Here is an 18926-nt window from a genome sequence, read left to right as displayed (position 1 = left end):
CAATGAGTAAGCAGAAAAATATTAAAAGTTAGGGGAAAGAAACTAATACAGTCCAACCCCTCTTCCATCCCAAACTTCTTCCCCTCCTAGGTCTTTCTCTAGCTACCTTGGCTTTAGTGTTTGGAGTGGCAGCTGATTCTATGCAGATCCTCTTTATTTACTTTTGCCCTGTTCACTGGATGGTCTCCTCCAGACTGAAAATATGGCAAAAGATTTGCGGTTTCAGAACTGATTTAACAATTAGCTTATGCTCCCTCTCCACCTAAAAATGCTGGCCAGCTCCACCACAGCCAGAAGGGCTACACTGCCCTTCTGTTGGGAAACACGGAGACCCATCTACAGACACACAGTCCATCATATCTTTCTACAGATACCAGGTGTTATTAAAACAAAACTACTGCTTATCCCTCATTTAGGGGTTTATTTTACAGAACAAATAAACAGCATGATTTCTTAAAAGGTGTAGTATTTAATCTGATGCTTTTCAAACTGGATCCTAACAGCCTTCACTGAGTCTGAATTAAGTCTTCTGAAATGCGTAAAGACTATCGCTGACCTATTTAAAACAAAGATTAAAAAAACCCAAAACTCTCCATGACAAATTCATTCCACTTTCTTATTTTTATTACAAAAACAGACAGCCATAGAGCCTAAAATCACAACCAAGTATAAATTTTGACTATTCTCATGAGGGCCATTGAAATGAAAGCATTTGCTTGCTGAGCTTCATTGACTGAAAAACATCTTGACTGGGTACATTTAAAAATGCTGCTTATCTGAACTGTTTCAAGAGATTAGTTTGCATATTTAATATGGTAATGTTTCACAAGTAAGAAGATTTCCAAGTGACTTATTACAGGACATATAACTCAGCAGAGCCCTGAGTCATTTAAGCTGGTACCTTAGTCAGTAAATGCCAGCTACACCATTGCACACCACCTCAGAGTCTGTCCGTGGCAGTGAGCCAGTTTTGCAGATCTTCTTCCAAAATCCAGGTTGGATTCTGTCTTTCAGCAGGCTGTTTCTCAGTGGTTTATATTTTCACTGTCACCAGCATGTCAGTAAGACTGCATATCTTTTGAGCTCTGATTAATTTTGCCTTGACGCTATTGAAATGCCAAGTATAAACTTTAACTCAGGTTCAGAAACGTTAATCAGTTTTGAAATATCCATAGATTGCATATATATCAAGGCCCATAAATACTCAGAGACACCTGTCAGGATCCGCATGGCATTAGCAGTCTTGTTTCTTTCCAGCTGAAGGCCCAAGTCAGGTGTTCATCAGCACTGATAATGAAATATATCATCTTGAAACAAAAGGGCGTAGTCTTGTATTAAAGTCTTCTAAGATATAAAATATGAAGATATAACTCTTCTAGGATTTACATTTGCTTGCATTCTCAGATAATCTTTTAATTATTTCCTCTTTCAGAGCTGCCACTGGCCACATTGGTAAAACATTTCTGTAAATATTGATGTCTAAAATAATACTGTGTATCAAATATCTGCATAATTAGATTATAATCATAGTACAATTGTTGTGGTTTAAACCTCTACCATTATGCTAGGTATAAAATTTATAGGAATCTCCAGACTTCAGGATATAAACTAATCATTAATTACATGAAAGAGGAAGAAACTTCCCCCAGAGCAGCTTTATTGCTGAACAGTCTGCTATATTAGGTCTGCTACTTACACTGGAGCATTTTGTGCCAGAAACACCAAGTAAAGATCCTGAACTTCATGCCCTCATACTAAGACAAAGAATAATCTGTATTCTTACGTTCAGCTTAGTAGGAAAAAAAAGCTCACAGAAACTATTAGTTATGCCTTCATCCATAAACGAATGTACTCAGCCAACATGGAAAAAACAAGCAAGATTTCAGTCCATAGCCAGAGGTCCATGCACTGAAACTGTGCTCTGGAAAGATGTTTTCCATCCCCAGAAGAAAGGGCGAGGCCACCTTTTCCAGACAGATCCAAGCCAGGGCTGATTTCAGCGGCACCGTGCCGATTTGCACTGGCTGCGTACCCGGCTCGCTGTTCGGAAGTGGCACCTGGAGCACACAGCACTCACAGCAGCCACTGCCCTCCAGAGACACGGGGGACATTTGGAGACACTGCTAGCAAGACACCCTTGCTTTCTTGGCACAACTGAGCCTCCTCCTTCCCAGTAAACTCAAGCCACTGCCTGAGATGTAAACTAGAGTCAGCTTATCCACCAAAAAGATGTTATGTATGTGTATGCATAGGGCTGACCAGTCCCATACCATGGGAAACCTCCAAGGAAGAGGGGCTCCTTGAGGAAAATGCTCAGCGGCTCTTCTCCCACCAGTAGCTACAGAGCACAGAGGTCCCTCCTGGGAAGGAGTTGCGGAGCTGCCCATAACCTCCAGCTTTCCTGAGGTGTTTAAGGTCCTGCTCAAGACTGTGTGCATTTGGAAATATTTTGTCTATGAAGGGACTATGGAGACCTTAGGGTAGAGGAAAACAAGGTGCTCCATTAGTTAAACTGGAAGGACTTGAACTAATACCTTCTAAAGGGCATAAGGAGACGTTTCATCAATCAGAAGTCTCATTCTGAAAACGATTTATGGTCTCCCAAGCCTGGCTGCCCTTGGCTTGCAGTGAGGCACAGGTCTGTCAGTCTCTGAGTTACCCCTGAATGCAGAGCTCACTTTTAAGAATTTTTAAGCTTCACTTTGAATTAATTTTTAATTAGGTACTTTTTAAAACTTTACTGAGAAACCATAACACATTATTTTTGGATGTTCAGTTTGGCAGACTGAAAAAGGGCCAGCATTTCAGAATGGCTGTCACTCTGCAAATAAAGGCCTTTTAGACTGCACCTCAAAACCACTTACACTTATACAACACTACTTACACTTGCACAAATCTGCCCAGCATCTGCCATAAGACACAGGCTTGAGCTGCTCTGCACTGGGGAGGAGGCAGCAATGATGTGAACGAGAGATGCCAGATCCATGCTGGAGTGCTTGCGTTCCCTCGCCCCACCTACCAGGGACTGAGTATTGGATACTAAAAGGAAAACAGCCATGTTTGCTGTCTGCATTCCTGCACTCGTACACACACACACTTTCCTAACAAACCAGCTTCCTCATCTGTTTTTGAAAAGAAAACTCACATAGACTTGCTAAGCAGCCCAGGTTGCAGAAGGTTTGTCTCACAACCTTGGGTTGTCGGTCCAGGAGCAGTCCACTAGCTCTGCTTTAAAAATAAAGCTGTGATTAGCCTGAAGGAAATAAAATTTGCCTCTTACAGCAAGCTCTTTAACTGCACTTTTGAGGGTCTCCAATGATACCACCAGAGAAGGAAAGGAAGCAGCCCCTTTTTGTTATCATCACACGTGAAAAACACTTGCAAGTTGACCTGGCTTCCCATATGTTATTTTTCTACACAGATTTGCAACGGTGTCTGAATCGTCTTCCCCCACCTGCTCTGCCAAATTATTATGGTACAAGCGCTTCACAAAAAAAGCACAATTGCTTGAAATTACACTAGAGTCAAATGTTGATAAAAAGGTGTCACAGAAGGAATGAAAACTAACTGCTGTGAAATTTAATGAAACCCGCTGTGTGCCAAGGGCACAGGCAGCCAAATTGAATTTAAAAAGGTGCCAAGCAGGGAAGCTTGTAATCAGACTAGCCACTATGTTAGATGAGATAAGCAGAATGACTTTTCTCTATCATGAGATCAAAACAGACTGCAATTCTTATGCGTGAGATGAAAAGTTACAGTATTTATCCCCCCAGCTTCCTGTGTTCTTAGCACCGGATCTCCGGCTTAGTGGCCTGAAATGGAATTTGCCATCTCCAGCGTAAGGCTTGTCCCAGCCCTTGCAGGTCACCGAGCTCTTTCCTGACACAGTTTTTATTGCAAAGTCTTATGGAAAAAAGGAACAAGCTAAACAGAGTTGTGAATGGCTCAGCATAAACTATCTTCAGCCATGGTGTCCCCTTCCACAGCCTGGGGAATGAATTGAAGTCAATGGAGGAGAATAGGAAATATAACATTAACATAGGAGAAGAAGGAAGGAATAGATTCAGTTCAACAGACAGCTCAGTGCTTAGGAGAACAGTTTCCAAATCATCACTCCGCTGTAGCCTGTTAAGAAATCATTTTACTCCTTAGTTATTATAACAGCGTTATTTTGAAACAGTGTTAAGAAAAGCCTGACCTCGCAGACAGAACTCTGCTTACATTCATTTATGGGAGTAGTCCCTCAAACTCGGGTAGCACAAGAGACAATAAAGCTGTGCAGCCCATCTTCTTTGTTGGAAATAGCTCTGGCTATATTAATTATTTCAGTGGCTTGGGGAGTTATCAGTAGTTTGGGGGACAGATGGGAAGGGCACATCGGCATTTGCCTTGGCCCCAGGCCACACAGAGAGTCTCAGGGTCTGCATCTTTGCCTCCCTGATGGGTTTCATCATCGCAGCCTGCTCGAACTTGCAGCCTGGACCAAACGGCTGGATTCTGCTCTCGCTCGTCTGCCCGTGACCCTGAAATACTTTCCAGTGAGAAAGTTTCTAGTTAGAGAGATTTCCAGTACTAAACAAAGCTCTCCAAAGCTGGCCGTTGGGTTTCTTGTAAAAGGACTTCTTGTAAAAATGTCCTGACTTTTATAACTCTTGGTTTTGCAGAATGCGCCTGTAATGGTTTGGGGGTTTGTGTTGGCTGTAAAGAGCTTTATCCCAGTATTTAGTGTCATTCGTCATGTTTTTACTGCTGTAGCAGAAAAAGGACTTGAAAACGAACAGAATTCCTTGAAAGCTAAACTGCACTATGGCACAGAAGTCTTAAGTTTTGTATTTTCCTGCGTGTAAACCATACAACATCTGAAAGACCCTCTGCAAGTCAGCAGTAGCAGAGGATACATGTGTCTGCAGGTACAGCAGATGGAGCTTTACAAAGGGGTGAAGCTCCTCTCCCCTCGCACTCCGCTCCTGTCCCCCTCCGCCTGCTTCCTTCCCCACACAGCACCCTGCTCTCCTTGGCCGGCTTTGCCTACGGTAACCCTGGCCTCTGACTGCTCCCACCTCTGCTCATACCTTCCTGAGGATGCAGTTGAAGTAAAAGAGCTTTTAGAGGGGTGCAGGTTATCTGAAGAGGAAACTCTACCCGTGAAAGAAACACATTTGTCATTTGTTACTAAGCCAACATTTAGAGGTCTCCTTTTACCTACTCCTCTACAAAGCACACAAGAAATTAGTCAGCATCAGTACTTATCGTATCAAAAATGCAGTAAACTCAAAGCCCCCCCCAATTTCCCGGTCTGACTTCATTTCAGTTAGGACTTCTTTGGAGAAGCAACCAAAGCAACCAAATCTCTGTCTCTCTTCCCCCAGCGATTTCCAGGATGGATTTCTAGAATTTCCTACATTATAACAACAACCATAACAGAAGCAATACCGTACAACTGAGGATGTTTATATAAATTTGCCCGGCAGATGTACTAATCTCCAAATGACATTTAAAGCTCGTAGTCATGCGGCAGCACCTGGGCCGATTCAAAGCAAAGTTTGAAACGGAGTACAAAGAAATTTCTTCTCACACATACGCTTACAAAGGTCCCTCAACATCACACTCCCCCAGTTTCTATAGATTCCCGAAACGAGGCACTTTTTAGTATGTCCTGGTAACCCTTCCCAGTAACTGGCATTCAGCTGTATTGTGCCTGACCTGAATTGCTTCTGATGCTCTGAATATCAAGTTCATTCTGATTAAAAAATAAATAAATAAATGTATTCATAAATAGGCTTTCAGTTAGCTGCAGACTCAGACAAAAGCCTGAACTTGTGAAGAAGTCAGGCCGCGCACTCCCCAGAAGCCATAAGGCTATTTCTTACACTCCACTATGTTAGCGGGCTTCAGATCCTTTCACAGGGCGCGGTATTTCAGAAGCAGCCTTTGTTATTCCAGATTGATCATTCATGGCTTTATCTCAAATCCTTTCTCCTCAATGCAAGGGACGAACTCCATATCCCTTCACATTTATTAGAAAACCATTCTTCTCCAATCAACAATACCACTTTATATTACAAAGGCATCTTTATTAGGAGACAATGCAAGACAACTGAACTGTCAGATTGCAAAGGACAGGGTCAAATCTTTACATTACTACAGAAATGATATGGTGTCTATCAGAACACCACATCTTCTGCTTCATTCTCTCTGGAGCCTTTTGGATCGTGTTACAAGGTAAAAATAACAATGATTTGTAATAGGTAATTGTTTAGGATTTCTTTCATTAACACTTTCCTTATATTGCTACAAACTACTGCCAAGCTTACTTAAAAATCTGTTAGCCCAGTAAAGAATTTTACCTGCAAATGAATAAAAAATAGTCAGTTCTCAAGAAAGACTGGGGTTTATCAGGCTTATGCAGGAAAACCTGGACTCAGCTCACGGTACAGCAACCCCCTCAAGAAACAGTTTTGTTCTAAGGCATTAGTCTTGGTGCAATTAATATTCTGTACCCAGGGAATTAGGTAGGATCTGGCATCCCGTGAAGGTCTCTGCACTGCTACACAGCAGCAACCTCCTCCAAATCCCACTAGCCTCAATGAGTAGCAACAGCGCTGAGCTCCAGATCCTGCCCTCCCCTGGGTCCCATGGAGGAATATTGCTGTTGATTTCAGCAGGTCAGGCTCTAAGGAAAAGCCAGTCTGGAGGGAAAAAAAAGTCTGCCTTTGTTCTCAGATGTACCTGTGACATCAGGGGACTGACAGTGGAACAAACAATGTAAATGAGATCTAATCAAGCCTAGTGAATCAGCCTTATCACCAGCATTGTCAGGGTGCATTGACCATGCCCAATTTTTCATGCCTGAGAAGACACAGGACAGCCACTAGAAGGGATCTGTCAAATGCAATATTGCCCCTCTGACCTGTGATGTCTCGTGGTGGCAAAGTCATCCCAAGACCAAGGAGAGGATGTCCTTCTTGGTCCTCTGTGACTTAAGGCCATCTCTACATGGTCTGAATGCCACCTGTGACATCAGGGGACTGACAGTGGAACAAACAATGTAAATGAGATCTAATCAAGCCTAGTGAATCAGCCTTATCACCAGCATTGTCAGGGTGCATTGACCATGCCCAATTTTTCATGCCTGAGAAGACACAGGACAGCCACTAGAAGGGATCAGTCAAATGCTGGTCCTCTGTGACTTAAGGCCATCTCTACATGGTCTGAATGCCACTTAGGACCTTGCACTTGGGTAACATAAAAAGCTTAACATTGCTGAAGTCAACAAAGGTATTCCACAGAGCCAAAGGAAGTCCTTGAGCAGGGAGCCAGCCAACATGATGGCCACCACAAAGCATGCGGCTGTGGGTGGAGTTTTGGTCGTACAAATATATCCCGTGTTTCTTAATTACACCATGCTCCTTCCTAACTGCTCACTGCATGGAAACAATATCCTGGCTGCCCTCAAGTTCTACGCCTGACTTCACTGAAATGATGAAGGAGATTGAAAACTGTCTTATTGTATTTTATAAAGCCCAATTAGAGAAATTAGAAGGTAAAATGTGTATTGGAGAAGTAGAAGGATATCAGCAAGGAAAGGAAAATGCAGGTTGAATAGCGTGAAAAAATTCCAAGTGGAATGCCTAGTAAGCTGAGTTTCCTGAGAGAAGTGAGAAAAAAAACACATTACATAGACATTTAACACCAGACTGGACAAAATCCTGGAAAAAATACACCATTGGGAACAATCCTGTCCTGCCTGTAGGGCATATGACCTCATCGGCACTGGAAAACATTGAAACATTTCAATGCCTAAATGAAGTTCCCAGTGATATTCAAATATCTCATGGAGCTCAGGAAGCCAAACAAGCCAGATCTTTCAATGCAGAAACAAAATTGCTAACTCCAATCCAGATTCTGCTCTAATCAACACAAATGCAGAGGATCTGAAGTGAAGTAACTCTGAATTTACTTTGACTCTATACCAGCAAAATAGATTATTTGCTCCCCTGCCTCACGTTTTCTGAAGTTTCATTAGGTTATGCAAGCAAAGCCTTTTGAAATGAAAAGCATCACAGAAGTGCTGAGCATCATTGTTCCTTTCTAATAAAAGAGAGGAAAAAAAAGCATGAAGCCTGAACTTCACTCTACAGATAAATAAAACAGCACTTCGGGACTTCTTTAGATCAAAAATTCTGTTCTTAATACAAAATTCTGCTTAAACCCAACACAGCTGCAGCAATATTCAAAACATCACTTTTATATTCAACATCAATAGGAAAACAAAGAGAAGTAAAGAGATTCTTCCCAATACTTTAGCAGCATCTTTTATTTTTTCTAATACATAAGCAATTCCATTTTAAATGTGCTTCCAAGGCACCTAAAATTTAACTTGCAGTATTTGCTCCAGGCTGAAACTCTGAATGTTTTTTTTTTCCCCTGTATTTAGCTATAATTTATATTAGGAGTAAATATAAATGAAAAAAACAAAACCGAATGTGTGTTTTGAAGCACAATTCCATATAAACAAGCTAGTTCACTCTGGTAGCTTTTCAAGAAGAAACTCAGCCTCGGAACCACACCCAATTTAGGCTAATGTTGCAATCAAATAATCTTACCTCTAGAATAGAAATATTGATGTCATTTGTACTAAGTGTCACTGACTTCAAAGGACACACAAAAATTTGCAGCCCGTAAGGGCCCTGCTGCTTTGTTAGTAAGATTTTGAAACACCAGAAGAGTCAAGATATCTCAAGTGGTTGAGGACCGAAAGAAAAAACCAGACAGCTAAGCATGAAGGCTACTCTCTGCATCATTTGTCTTCTTCAAGTTGCATCTCCACTATTCCAACGGCATTACAGCTCCCTGCTTGCTCTGTGCTGCTCGTGACCTTGCTGGCAGGGATGGCCTCCTCAGAGCTGATGCTGCACTTTATGACCAGCAATGTTTACTACTGATTCTTCCTCGCTAACCTGCTTCGTTAAAATGGTTGGTGTTAGCTTAAATAGCAAATCTTTGCTAACTCAGGTCTCCTTCGGCGGGACTCCTTAGGGTACAATCACACAAAAAGCTGTGCTGTTAGATCTGTCGGGGCAGCAGCCTTTCGCAGAGCTGCAGCGGGCACTTCTGCGAGCAAGGTGAAGGCAGTCATGGGAAACGGGATCCTCCCTTAAGAGCATACAGAATTTAAGTCTGTACATTTTTCTTACCTATTTCAGATAAGTACCTACTAACTGTGATTCCCCTCCAGTCAGATTTGGCGGCCCATGCATAGAGGAAAGATTCAAGCAACACAAGCTTCATCTCATTAAGAGAGTAGGAATCTAAGTAATGTCGTTTATAAACCGAGAGTGACAGAGAACATGTATTGCACCAGTTCAGCTTCAGTCCTGAATTTGTCCTATATTTTAACTCCTGTCTGAATACAGCAGAGAGCGAGCTGGCTAATCTTCAGTAAAACATATGCTAGAAAATCTGTTTAAAGATAACATCACTGTCTAAATTCCCTTGTTCTGAACGTCTTCCCAAACAATAGCACTTTCCTGCCTTACTCATCTGGACTCCAAACCTAAATCCAAGAATTTGACTCTGTGCTGCATCACAGTATGTGAAGGCACCTTGTAGTGCTGGGAAGCAGATACTGAGCATCAGCACTAGCAGTCACAGGATGCAGTTTAGCAAGTCAAAGTCAAGTCGAAAAGGGATGAAGCTGCAAAACTATACACTGAACTTAATCTTTTGGTGGACGCCTATAGAAAACTGGAGAGATAAATGGTGTGAAACATACCAGATATGAAGCTGCTTCTATACAGGTTGTTCTGGTAAAGAAACCACAACATAGCACAGCTTAAATGGATTAAAGGCAAGCTAACTGTTGGATCTTAAAAAAACCCAAAATATAATGATCCTCAGGAAAATGTAATTTTGCAATGATAAATCCTTGGTGCTACATTTTTAAAATTTGCATTAATGATCTGGAAGAAAAGCAGTCAGAATAAGCCACCACTGGAACAACTTATGAAGATCCTGCTTTTCTCGAAGTTAATTAAATTCAGACTAGAAGTTTTTTTCTCAGAGCTATACTCTTGTTCAAACCAAAATTATATGAAGGCTGTCCAATGACCCATGCTACTGCAGACCTCAGACTAAATAGTCACAGTGTTCTCTGCTGACCTTATTATTGCTGAATCTATGAGCCTATGACATGACATGTAATCACTCACTAGCAACATTTAACAGTGCCATGTTCCTTGTTTGCTCTTCCTCTGTTACCTCCTGGTGGTGTATCTATTCCTTTCATATGCCCCTCTTGCAATGCCTTTGTATATGTAGATATATACACTGGATTAATACCTAGCCTGCAGCTTGTCTTTGTCTATGATGAGGATCGCCTTGTCACATCTCTACATGAGCACAGCAAAGTCACTGAAGCTTTGCATCAGACAAGAGGAAAGACAGGAAGATGTGGCAAAACAGCCCTGAGTAGTTAACTTGCGGGTGAAAAAGAATGTTTGGTTGGACAGAAGCAGATACACCTCCCTCGTATCCCCCCAAAAGTTGCCCTTTTGAAAAATAGTTTAGGCTAAAGAGGATGAAAGAACTAAAAGGCTATTTTTGCATGGTTTTATGCCTGGGTTTTTTCAGGTACAAATTTCAGGAGGAATTGGGAAGAATGTATAAAGATGGGGGAAATGGATGAGATAGGCTTGGGAGAACTGCAGAAGAGTCTGAGGTAAATGTTTCCTTCCTGCAAGTTTCTTGACCACCTCAGATCTTCCCTGTCCACAGCAAGGCTCTTCTCGATTACATTTTCTCCTTATAGGCAGAAAATGGTCCTGACCTTAGTCTTCCAGGCAGAAAGCAGAGAGTCTCACTTCAGCTGTCAGACAAAATAACAGTTACTGGCCACTGCCTGCAGTTTTTTTCTTCCAGCTCCACACAAACCTTTCCCAGGAGTTTCTAGTCCCTGTAGTTAACTGGAACTACCCTCACCAAAGCCCCTAATGACTTTTTCTTAGCCAGTCTCAGAACCAAGACTGCCTTCGTTCTCCTTGACCCACACATTGTCTTTGACTGCCAGCCACATTTCTTGAAACATGATTTAGGTTCAGTGACTACATCTCTCCCAAGAGACTCCTCTTACTTCTTTAACTGTTCCCCCAAGCATTTCCTTTAAGGGACAGCTTCTCTACATGGTCCCACAGTGCTATGACTTAGTGCTCTTCCCTTCTCTGCCCCCTACATTTTAGACCTCGATGGTCTCACATGCAAAGTCAGATTCAGCCATTAATACACTAAGAACTTGCATATCTCCTTTGGGTCTGTCTCTTTAAAAACTCCAGCCAAAAATCTCAAAGGCTTTCTCTAAGATTTCCTCACAGACAACACAGAGCCATCACCCCACAGTCAATGTTCTCCTCATCTTGATGGAGCACTCTTCATTCTTCTGCCCTCGGCACCCAGCAAACACTTGTCCTGAGCAGTACAGGTGATTACATCTCTCCCAAGAGACTCCTCTTACTTCTTTAACTGTTCCCCCAAGCATTTCCTTTAAGGGACAGCTTCTCTACATGGTCCCACAGTGCTATGACTTAGTGCTCTTCCCTTCTCTGCCCCCTACATTTTAGACCTCGATGGTCTCACATGCAAAGTCAGATTCAGCCATTAATACACTAAGAACTTGCATATCTCCTTTGGGTCTGTCTCTTTAAAAACTCCAGCCAAAAATCTCAAAGGCTTTCTCTAAGATTTCCTCACAGACAACACAGAGCCATCACCCCACAGTCAATGTTCTCCTCATCTTGATGGAGCACTCTTCATTCTTCTGCCCTCGGCACCCAGCAAACACTTGTCCTGAGCAGCCTACAGGTGATGGTAACTAGAATGGCCACTATTGGCATGGGACACAGGGCAAAGGATTTTGCAGCAATTTTGTGTGGTCTTGAGACCTTTTTCCAGAAGGCCACATTTTTTTTTCTGAGATGAAATCAGAAGTTGTTAGGATGTGTGTCCCCTTTTTCTCAAATAATCAAACGCTCCTTTCATCACTCCTCTCTCCAGTTCAAGAGCTCTCCAGATTTTCTAACCAGCAATTCAAAGACCGTAGTTTCAGGAGTTTCAGCACTCCCATGAGACACAAGGGAAACAAGATAGAGAAATGAGGAGAGGAAGAGAAGGCAATGCTGAAAACTTTGCTCATTTACTGAAGGAAGCAGCAAAACTTGTGCTTTACTTGACTACAAACAATGAGTGATCAGTACTAAAGATAACAGCACAAACCACATGGCTACGCCGTAATCATGGAGAGGGATGACTTCTAACATGCCACTCCGAATCAGGGCCAAAATGTCAGGTTCAGAGAGGTGTCTAAGTCAGCAGGTTGTTTCATGCTCTGTTCCCTCGGACTCGTACCCCTCTGAGCTTGGCTTAGCTGTCCTACACAGCCAAAGGGAGTTCTGAGCTAGTGCAGATTTCATCTATAATTCCTGTGCAGTGACCATTTTAATGAAAAGCTTCACCTTGCCAGCATAAAACTCTTTAAATTGACCATCCTTGCAATACTTGTGTCTTTTGATCCACTGCCTCTCGTAAAACTGGCTAACCTTTAAGTTCATTATGTTCTTAAAATTATTGCTATGTTCTGAAAATCATTGCTTTGCATTCAGAGAGTGAAACTATTCACCAAATTAGTATGTCATATCTGAGCTACCTACCTGCAAATTTCTAGTCTCCCTATTTAAGTGGAATTGACTTGCCACGGCACAATGAAAAGAAAATCAATAATTACAGACTCCAATTTGCCATAGATTTGTTAAACTTCACTTCCTGCTGTCATGCCCTCAATAGTTATGGTCAAAGATACATCCTTGCAATCTGTTCTAGCTACATTATAGATGCCTTGGTCTTCCAAACATTCAAAGGAAACCAGCTGGAAACACTGCACTTAACTGTTACTAGTGAAGACTGTATCCATCTACATAACTGTGCCCTCAAGAGGTTACAGACAGCATAACTTTCACCTCAGTTGTCAGTTCTTTGAAGCAATCCAACAGAAATGTTCGTGAAGCGTGTTCTGAGACACCCCAGCAGCAGCTTGCCGGCCATGGACTGCAGACCACTGCAGAAATGGCTGGCCTTGGGGTGTTGGCTACTTCTTGTCACCCACTACCAAATTTCCTTAGAAAAAGCTAAAAATAGCATTGTTTTTCATCTAAGCAATTGCTGTAATGGCTACAGAGCTGTCACGTAATCATGCATGGGAAAGGAAGCATTCCCATAACTGCAAATGGGAGGAAAAGTCTATGATGCAATCATCCTAATAGGAACAGAAACTCAGTGTATCATCCCAGAGTCATCTTAAAATACATGTATGCTCTGTAGCCAGGATTATCTGAAACAGCAAATATAGACTAAGTACGTAAGATCAACCCATATCTAAAGACCCCTCTGACTCTGCATGGATCTGCAGGTTCTGCCATTCAATTTTTATGAGAAGAGCAGATTTATGGTATAAGCACTCATTAATAATTCACTCCCCTGAGTTGCCACATACAACTTGGGGAAATCCCAGCTGTAAAACCTTGGCACCATTTACAAGCTGCACTACTTTTATACAGGTGTTATTCCACTGACCTACTTGGAGTACCCCTCCTTCGCACTGCTAGAAGAAGAGGATCAGGCTGTTTGCTTACCACCTCTGGTAAGCAAACCTCTCTGCCATCTCTTCACAGCAGTAAAAATGCTTCCAGTCTTGGAGTAAGTTAGTTTTAGCAACCTTCGTGCTTTGGCTCACCACAGCTTCAGGGGCTTGTACATCTCACCCACTCCTGGGCCTCCCATAATACTCTGTTGTCAATTGGCTTAGTTCCTCATCAAGTCCGTGTTTTTAAATCAAGTTGAGAAAATTACCTGGATCCTAGACTGATGGAACACCGCTAAAGCCGTAAACTAGCTACACTGAGCATGCCTTTATGCTGGTTTCTAACCTCCAGAGAAATACGGTTTATTCCAGCACTCATCCTCCGCCACTGGAGCTGGAGCCACAGCAGGGTGTCAGTGCACGTGACTCAGACGAAAAGAAACAGAAAGTGAAACCGCCTAGCCACCTCCTCGCCCTAACATGAGGAAGAATTAACAGCATCACTCAGTGGGCTGCTTATTTCCCCAGGCTTTTTCTTCATATAAAGATAGGATGGGGTTCTCTTCCCCAATCAAAAGAAATATTCTTGAGGGTTTTATTTAGTTAGATCCCCAAGTGGAGGCCAATTAAAATGACAATCACCATACTGCCACTGAGCCATATTCAAAGCGCTCATCGTGGTATATAACTAAACCTACAACTGTAGTACAGGTAACAAAGAGCTGGCATTCCCGCTTAGTAAATAAAGTGAACAGCTCGCGCTACCTTGACATAAAACGACCTAATAATTTTAGTGCCTAAGTTAGACATCTGAATAAATGTAGTCATGTCATTTAAACAATGAAGCTATACTGATTTATAGCAGCTAAGGATCTGACTAAGGATGTAAGGATCTGATCTTTACCCTAATATGTCCCTTCAGTTCATCCAAATCACTGGCTTTCACCACCTGGCCCCTCCCTCGTGTCCCCACAGTTACTTTTTAAGCACATTAAGAAATGACGGGTTCTCACCTTGTTCATTTCTTATACACTTCCAGCAGTGCTGAGTGAAATGCGAGACAACCATAAAAGCCAGTAGAGGGGAAAATTAGACATGCTGTGTAACTAATTTCTGAACTGTAAGCAAAGTTGTTAGCAATTTTCATTTCATATCACAAGTTCACATTTCTTTGAATTGTTACCTACCAAGGACAAGCACTACCTGCTCACACCCTTCCAGGCAGGACGGGATGCTGCCTGCTCAGCCGGGACAAGATCCAGGGGTGGCCATAGTGTGGTCTGAAGGGACCTCTCACCTCCTTCCACAGGAGCCACCATCCCGCCTTGGAGAAGGGTGCACACCTTCAGCCCACACCAGCTTCCCAGGGGTGCGGGGTTCCTCCCATGTCCCCCAGCCGGCCACCCTCCGCTGGAGCTGCCATGTTTGCTGGGGTGGCTATAAGCAGACACAGGCACGGCCGGCCCCACTCCGCAGGCAGGCAAGGGAGCACTGCTGCGAGAAAGGGGCCAAACGTAAATTAAAACCAGACGAACTGAGCCAGCAGTTGGAAAGAGGGGGGGTGGTTAAAGCACAAGCCTGTGATGGCTCTAAGTGAAAATAGCCAGACCAAGCGGGCTTGCAGAGTGTCACCGAACCGAAAATCCCCTCCAGCCCCTGACTGCCCGGCTGGAACTGTATAATGGAGCAGGCTTCAAGAAGCCGCAGCTCCCAGCACAGTTAACTCTCCAGCAGCTGCTGCACTTTCAAATTGTCAGACATATAAAACACAGGAATGCCTGTGGGTCGCAAAGCTGAGGGAAGGGTGAAGCGACGGGGTCGGTTTTCTCTAAAGTACAGAAACTACTCAAAAAGTTGGAGGCAGGGCTCCCCGTGGCCGGGAGGGAGCTACACTGGCATCGCCTGGCTGGAAGCTTGGCACGGGGCCCTTTCCTTGCCCCAGTTGTCCACCCTGAGCTGGACGGTAGACGGGTTTTTGTCTTGTGCTTCCTTAGGGCTGCAGACTCGGGATGTATCCAGACTGTCATTGCAGGGCAAGTTTCTGTTTGGAAGGGAGAGAGATGGGGGTCCCGCTGCAGCCTGCTCCTCCACAGCATGAGCCAGGCCACCTGGCTGGGACGGGACGCTGCAGGACACCCAAAATGCTGGTACCTGTGCTGCCCCAGCACCAAGAGCTCGGGGAAACACGTCCCCTTACGGGGGTGAGCGCATGCAGGCGGTGGAGCACTTTCACCAGGTGAAAGTGAGTGCCACTGAGCTGCATGTCACCGATGACAAGAGAGTGATGATTTACTGGGAAAACTGTCCTATAAAAAACACACTTGAGGATCCTGTTTACTGTCTCATACCCTTCAAATACTCCACAGTTACAAATACTCCATACAATTACAAGATAAAAAAAGGAAGGGAGGAAATTCTCCCACACACTGTCTAGCCCATAGACTCAACAAACCCGCAGCACCCTCAGCAGGCAGCGTGGGTCAGACAGCCCGGCGGGGCTCCTCCTGGGTGATGGTGGGCCACCTCCACCAGGGATAAATAATCCCCACTTCAAACCTGGGCCACGGACTTGTTGCCAGATCCACACAGCTGCAAACAGCAGAGGTGGAGGGAGCTGTGCTGGTGATGGGGGTAGGAAAGAGAAAGAAGAGAGATTGTTCCCACATAAGACAGCCTCTCCTCTGCAAAACAGCAATGCTCCATGGGGCTCTGCAGCCTCCACATTTCTCCAGGTACCTCCATCCCGGCTGAGCTCCACGTTTCCACGTGGGAAACGACAGCCCACAAAAATGCTGCAAAGACACTGGCCCACAGAAATCAACTTGCCATGCAACTCACAAAGCTTGCACAACGACTGGGCAGGGACTAAGTGCAAGAGAGTGACCACAGGCAGCTGCATCTTCCGGCCACATTCAGGCATCCAGGCAACCAGCTCAACCGTCGAGGGAGCCAAGTGGTCTTCCTCACTAGCAGAAAGTTTGACTAACCCCCTCCTCATCCCAAAGCACCAGGGGAGTCTCCACACATGTAAACCTACAGCCTGGATGTCTCCATCCCCTCCCTGCATGAGCACTTACCCCCCAGGAACTGGATGCCTCCTGCCACCCTGCCCACGGTCCTGGAGATGAGCTCGGACACGCAGCAGCCCATGAGTGCCGTCAGGGCCACCAAAAGGAGTAGCCCGCAGCCCAGGCCCGTCACCACTGTGCAGATCCTCCACTCAGCGCTTGGGATGGCCTGAAAGGAGGCGTAGCGGCCACACTGCTCCACCATCACGGTCGTCTGGCGGCTCTCGTCCCGCACCGGGTAGGAACACCTCCGGAAAGTGCCGAAGGAAACCGACTTCTCCAGCTGAGACCCCAAGAGCCAGTAGGGCATGAAGAAGCCCACGCAGGAGGCGGCAGCACAGAGGAAGGAGAGGAAGGCCCAGACGACGCCGGCACAGGTGAGGCTGGAGGCCATCTTTGTATCTGCTCCAAGACCCCTCGCAATGGGGAGACAGAAAAGCAGCTGTGTATTTTAGAGGAGGTTTATGGATAATCCGGAGTCTCTCAGCCTTGACAAATCCTCACGCTGGGAGAAGCTCGGATCCTAACAGCTGGGGGGATGTTTCCTCCCATCATGAAGTCAAAGGTCCCTAATTAAATAGCACCACACAAAAAAAGGAGAAAAATACAAGTTCAGTAATACTGACATTAGAAAAAAAATGTTTATCTGCCAGAGTGTTTTTCCTTCCTGCAGGAGTGTTTTTCCTTCCTTTTCATTAAGATATCTCACTTTTCTGTCCCATCCTTGCAAGCAGCTGCTAGAATCGCTGTCAGCGATACTGGCTGCCAGGGACGGTGGGATGGTGGTGGCAGGCAGCCCAGCCGGCACAGGCTGCTGTGCGCATCCAGGAACGCTCTGCAGCCACCTTCAGGGGCTCCCCATGTACTTGCCTACTCACTTTTCTCCACCGTACGTCTTGATCTTTCCCGTACCGATAGAGAAAAAAGGCGAGGTCTCATTTATCCTTAGCTAGTCGGGCCTTCCTCCTGCAATGCCTGGGGAAGGTACTTCACATTATACATGGCCCCGCAGCTTCAGTGCAAAACTGCTCACAGTGCCTAAGGCTTTTCAAGATCAGACCCTTGTGGCAGAGGTAAATCGCATTAACACACCCTCGAGAGAAGTGTTACGAGGTGACATTTTTTCCAGCACTCCCTTAAGTTGTTGGCATCCCTGTGCCAATGTCTGCCATCACTTGATGTCCAGCAGTGCCAGTAACCCCAACTCCAGGCGGGCTCCTGGTAGGTGAAGACATTGCCACATCTTTTGGATTCACTCCCACGTAACCTCAAGCAGCACATGATTAAAACACAGGGGTCTCAATATTCCTGCTTGCACTCAGCCCAGCTCCTTCTCTTCTTTGCCTCTTCCCAGCTCAAACCCAGGAACCTTAAGCCCTCTGCATCCTTCTCGGACAACTCCCAGCCTCTAAGCTCAGTACCAGTGTGACCAAGTGTGTTTGACTGTCATAGAAACCTACACGCTGCTTCCCAAAGGTTGGGGGTGTATTTCTTGTTAAATCCACGCTGGATCGTTACTCCAAATGCATTTGTAAATTTATGATCATTTTTCACAGTTGCTGCCAAATTAATTCCTATAGCTATTTACAGGGGCTTTTTTTTCTAAGCATGATTAGACACCAATCAGTGAATTCAATACATGTACAGGCAATAAAATTAATACTACTTCAGCACGAGGAGGGAATGTAGAGAAAGAGTCTGTAAGTGAAATTAAGCATGTGTACCACACAAAAGTTGTGTTTACTTTTAAAACACTAAGAAAAAGAAGTCTCTTCTATAATGTTAAAAAAGGCCTGTGCTGCTACTCAAGAAGTATGCACCTATCTACTCGTAGCCCATCTGCAGAAATGCCTTTCAACCTGCAAAACACCAAACTCCTGGGGGTAAAAACTTGGGAGAGGAGCATAAGGTGCCTCCATCCCTCTAGAGGCATCTTTGGAGAAGAATCTGCCTGTGTCTTGGCGTGGCACCAAACGTCTAAGGCAAAGTGGGTCACGACACTTGGGGAAGATCATTCCCTGAATCGGGGGAGGAGGTACGGCTGGAAATCGGGGACAACATGGAGGCTTCCAGGGGTAGGACCGTGCAAACCCGCCGGCTCCGGCGGGGCAGCAGCTTTGCCTTTCCGGAGGCTGCCAGCCTACAGCCGGGGCGCTCTCCGGGACTCGCCCCTCCGGCCCCGAAACCCCGCTCCCCCCCCTCCGGGGGGAGGAGGGGGCGGCGGAGAGATC

At 44.7% G+C, this 18926-nt stretch overlaps 1 protein-coding gene across 1 annotated transcript in view; it reads right to left on the bottom strand.

Moving 5' to 3' along the window:
* LHFP (lipoma HMGIC fusion partner) overlaps positions 1-17237 on the bottom strand; it is a 141694-nt gene extending 124457 nt beyond the window's left edge. The window contains exon 1 of the mRNA XM_009290166.2: positions 16705-17237. Coding sequence (XP_009288441.1) covers positions 16705-17089 — 385 coding nt within the window. The 5' untranslated portion in view covers positions 17090-17237. The remainder of the gene's footprint in view (positions 1-16704) is intronic.
* Positions 17238-18926: the final 1689 nt, after the last annotated feature.

The sequence above is a fragment of the Aptenodytes forsteri genome, unplaced genomic scaffold (assembly GCF_000699145.1).
Source record: "Aptenodytes forsteri isolate BGI_AS27 unplaced genomic scaffold, ASM69914v1 Scaffold155, whole genome shotgun sequence".
Classification (NCBI taxonomy): domain Eukaryota; kingdom Metazoa; phylum Chordata; class Aves; order Sphenisciformes; family Spheniscidae; genus Aptenodytes; species Aptenodytes forsteri.
This window is presented reverse-complemented; position numbering and strand designations above follow the sequence as displayed.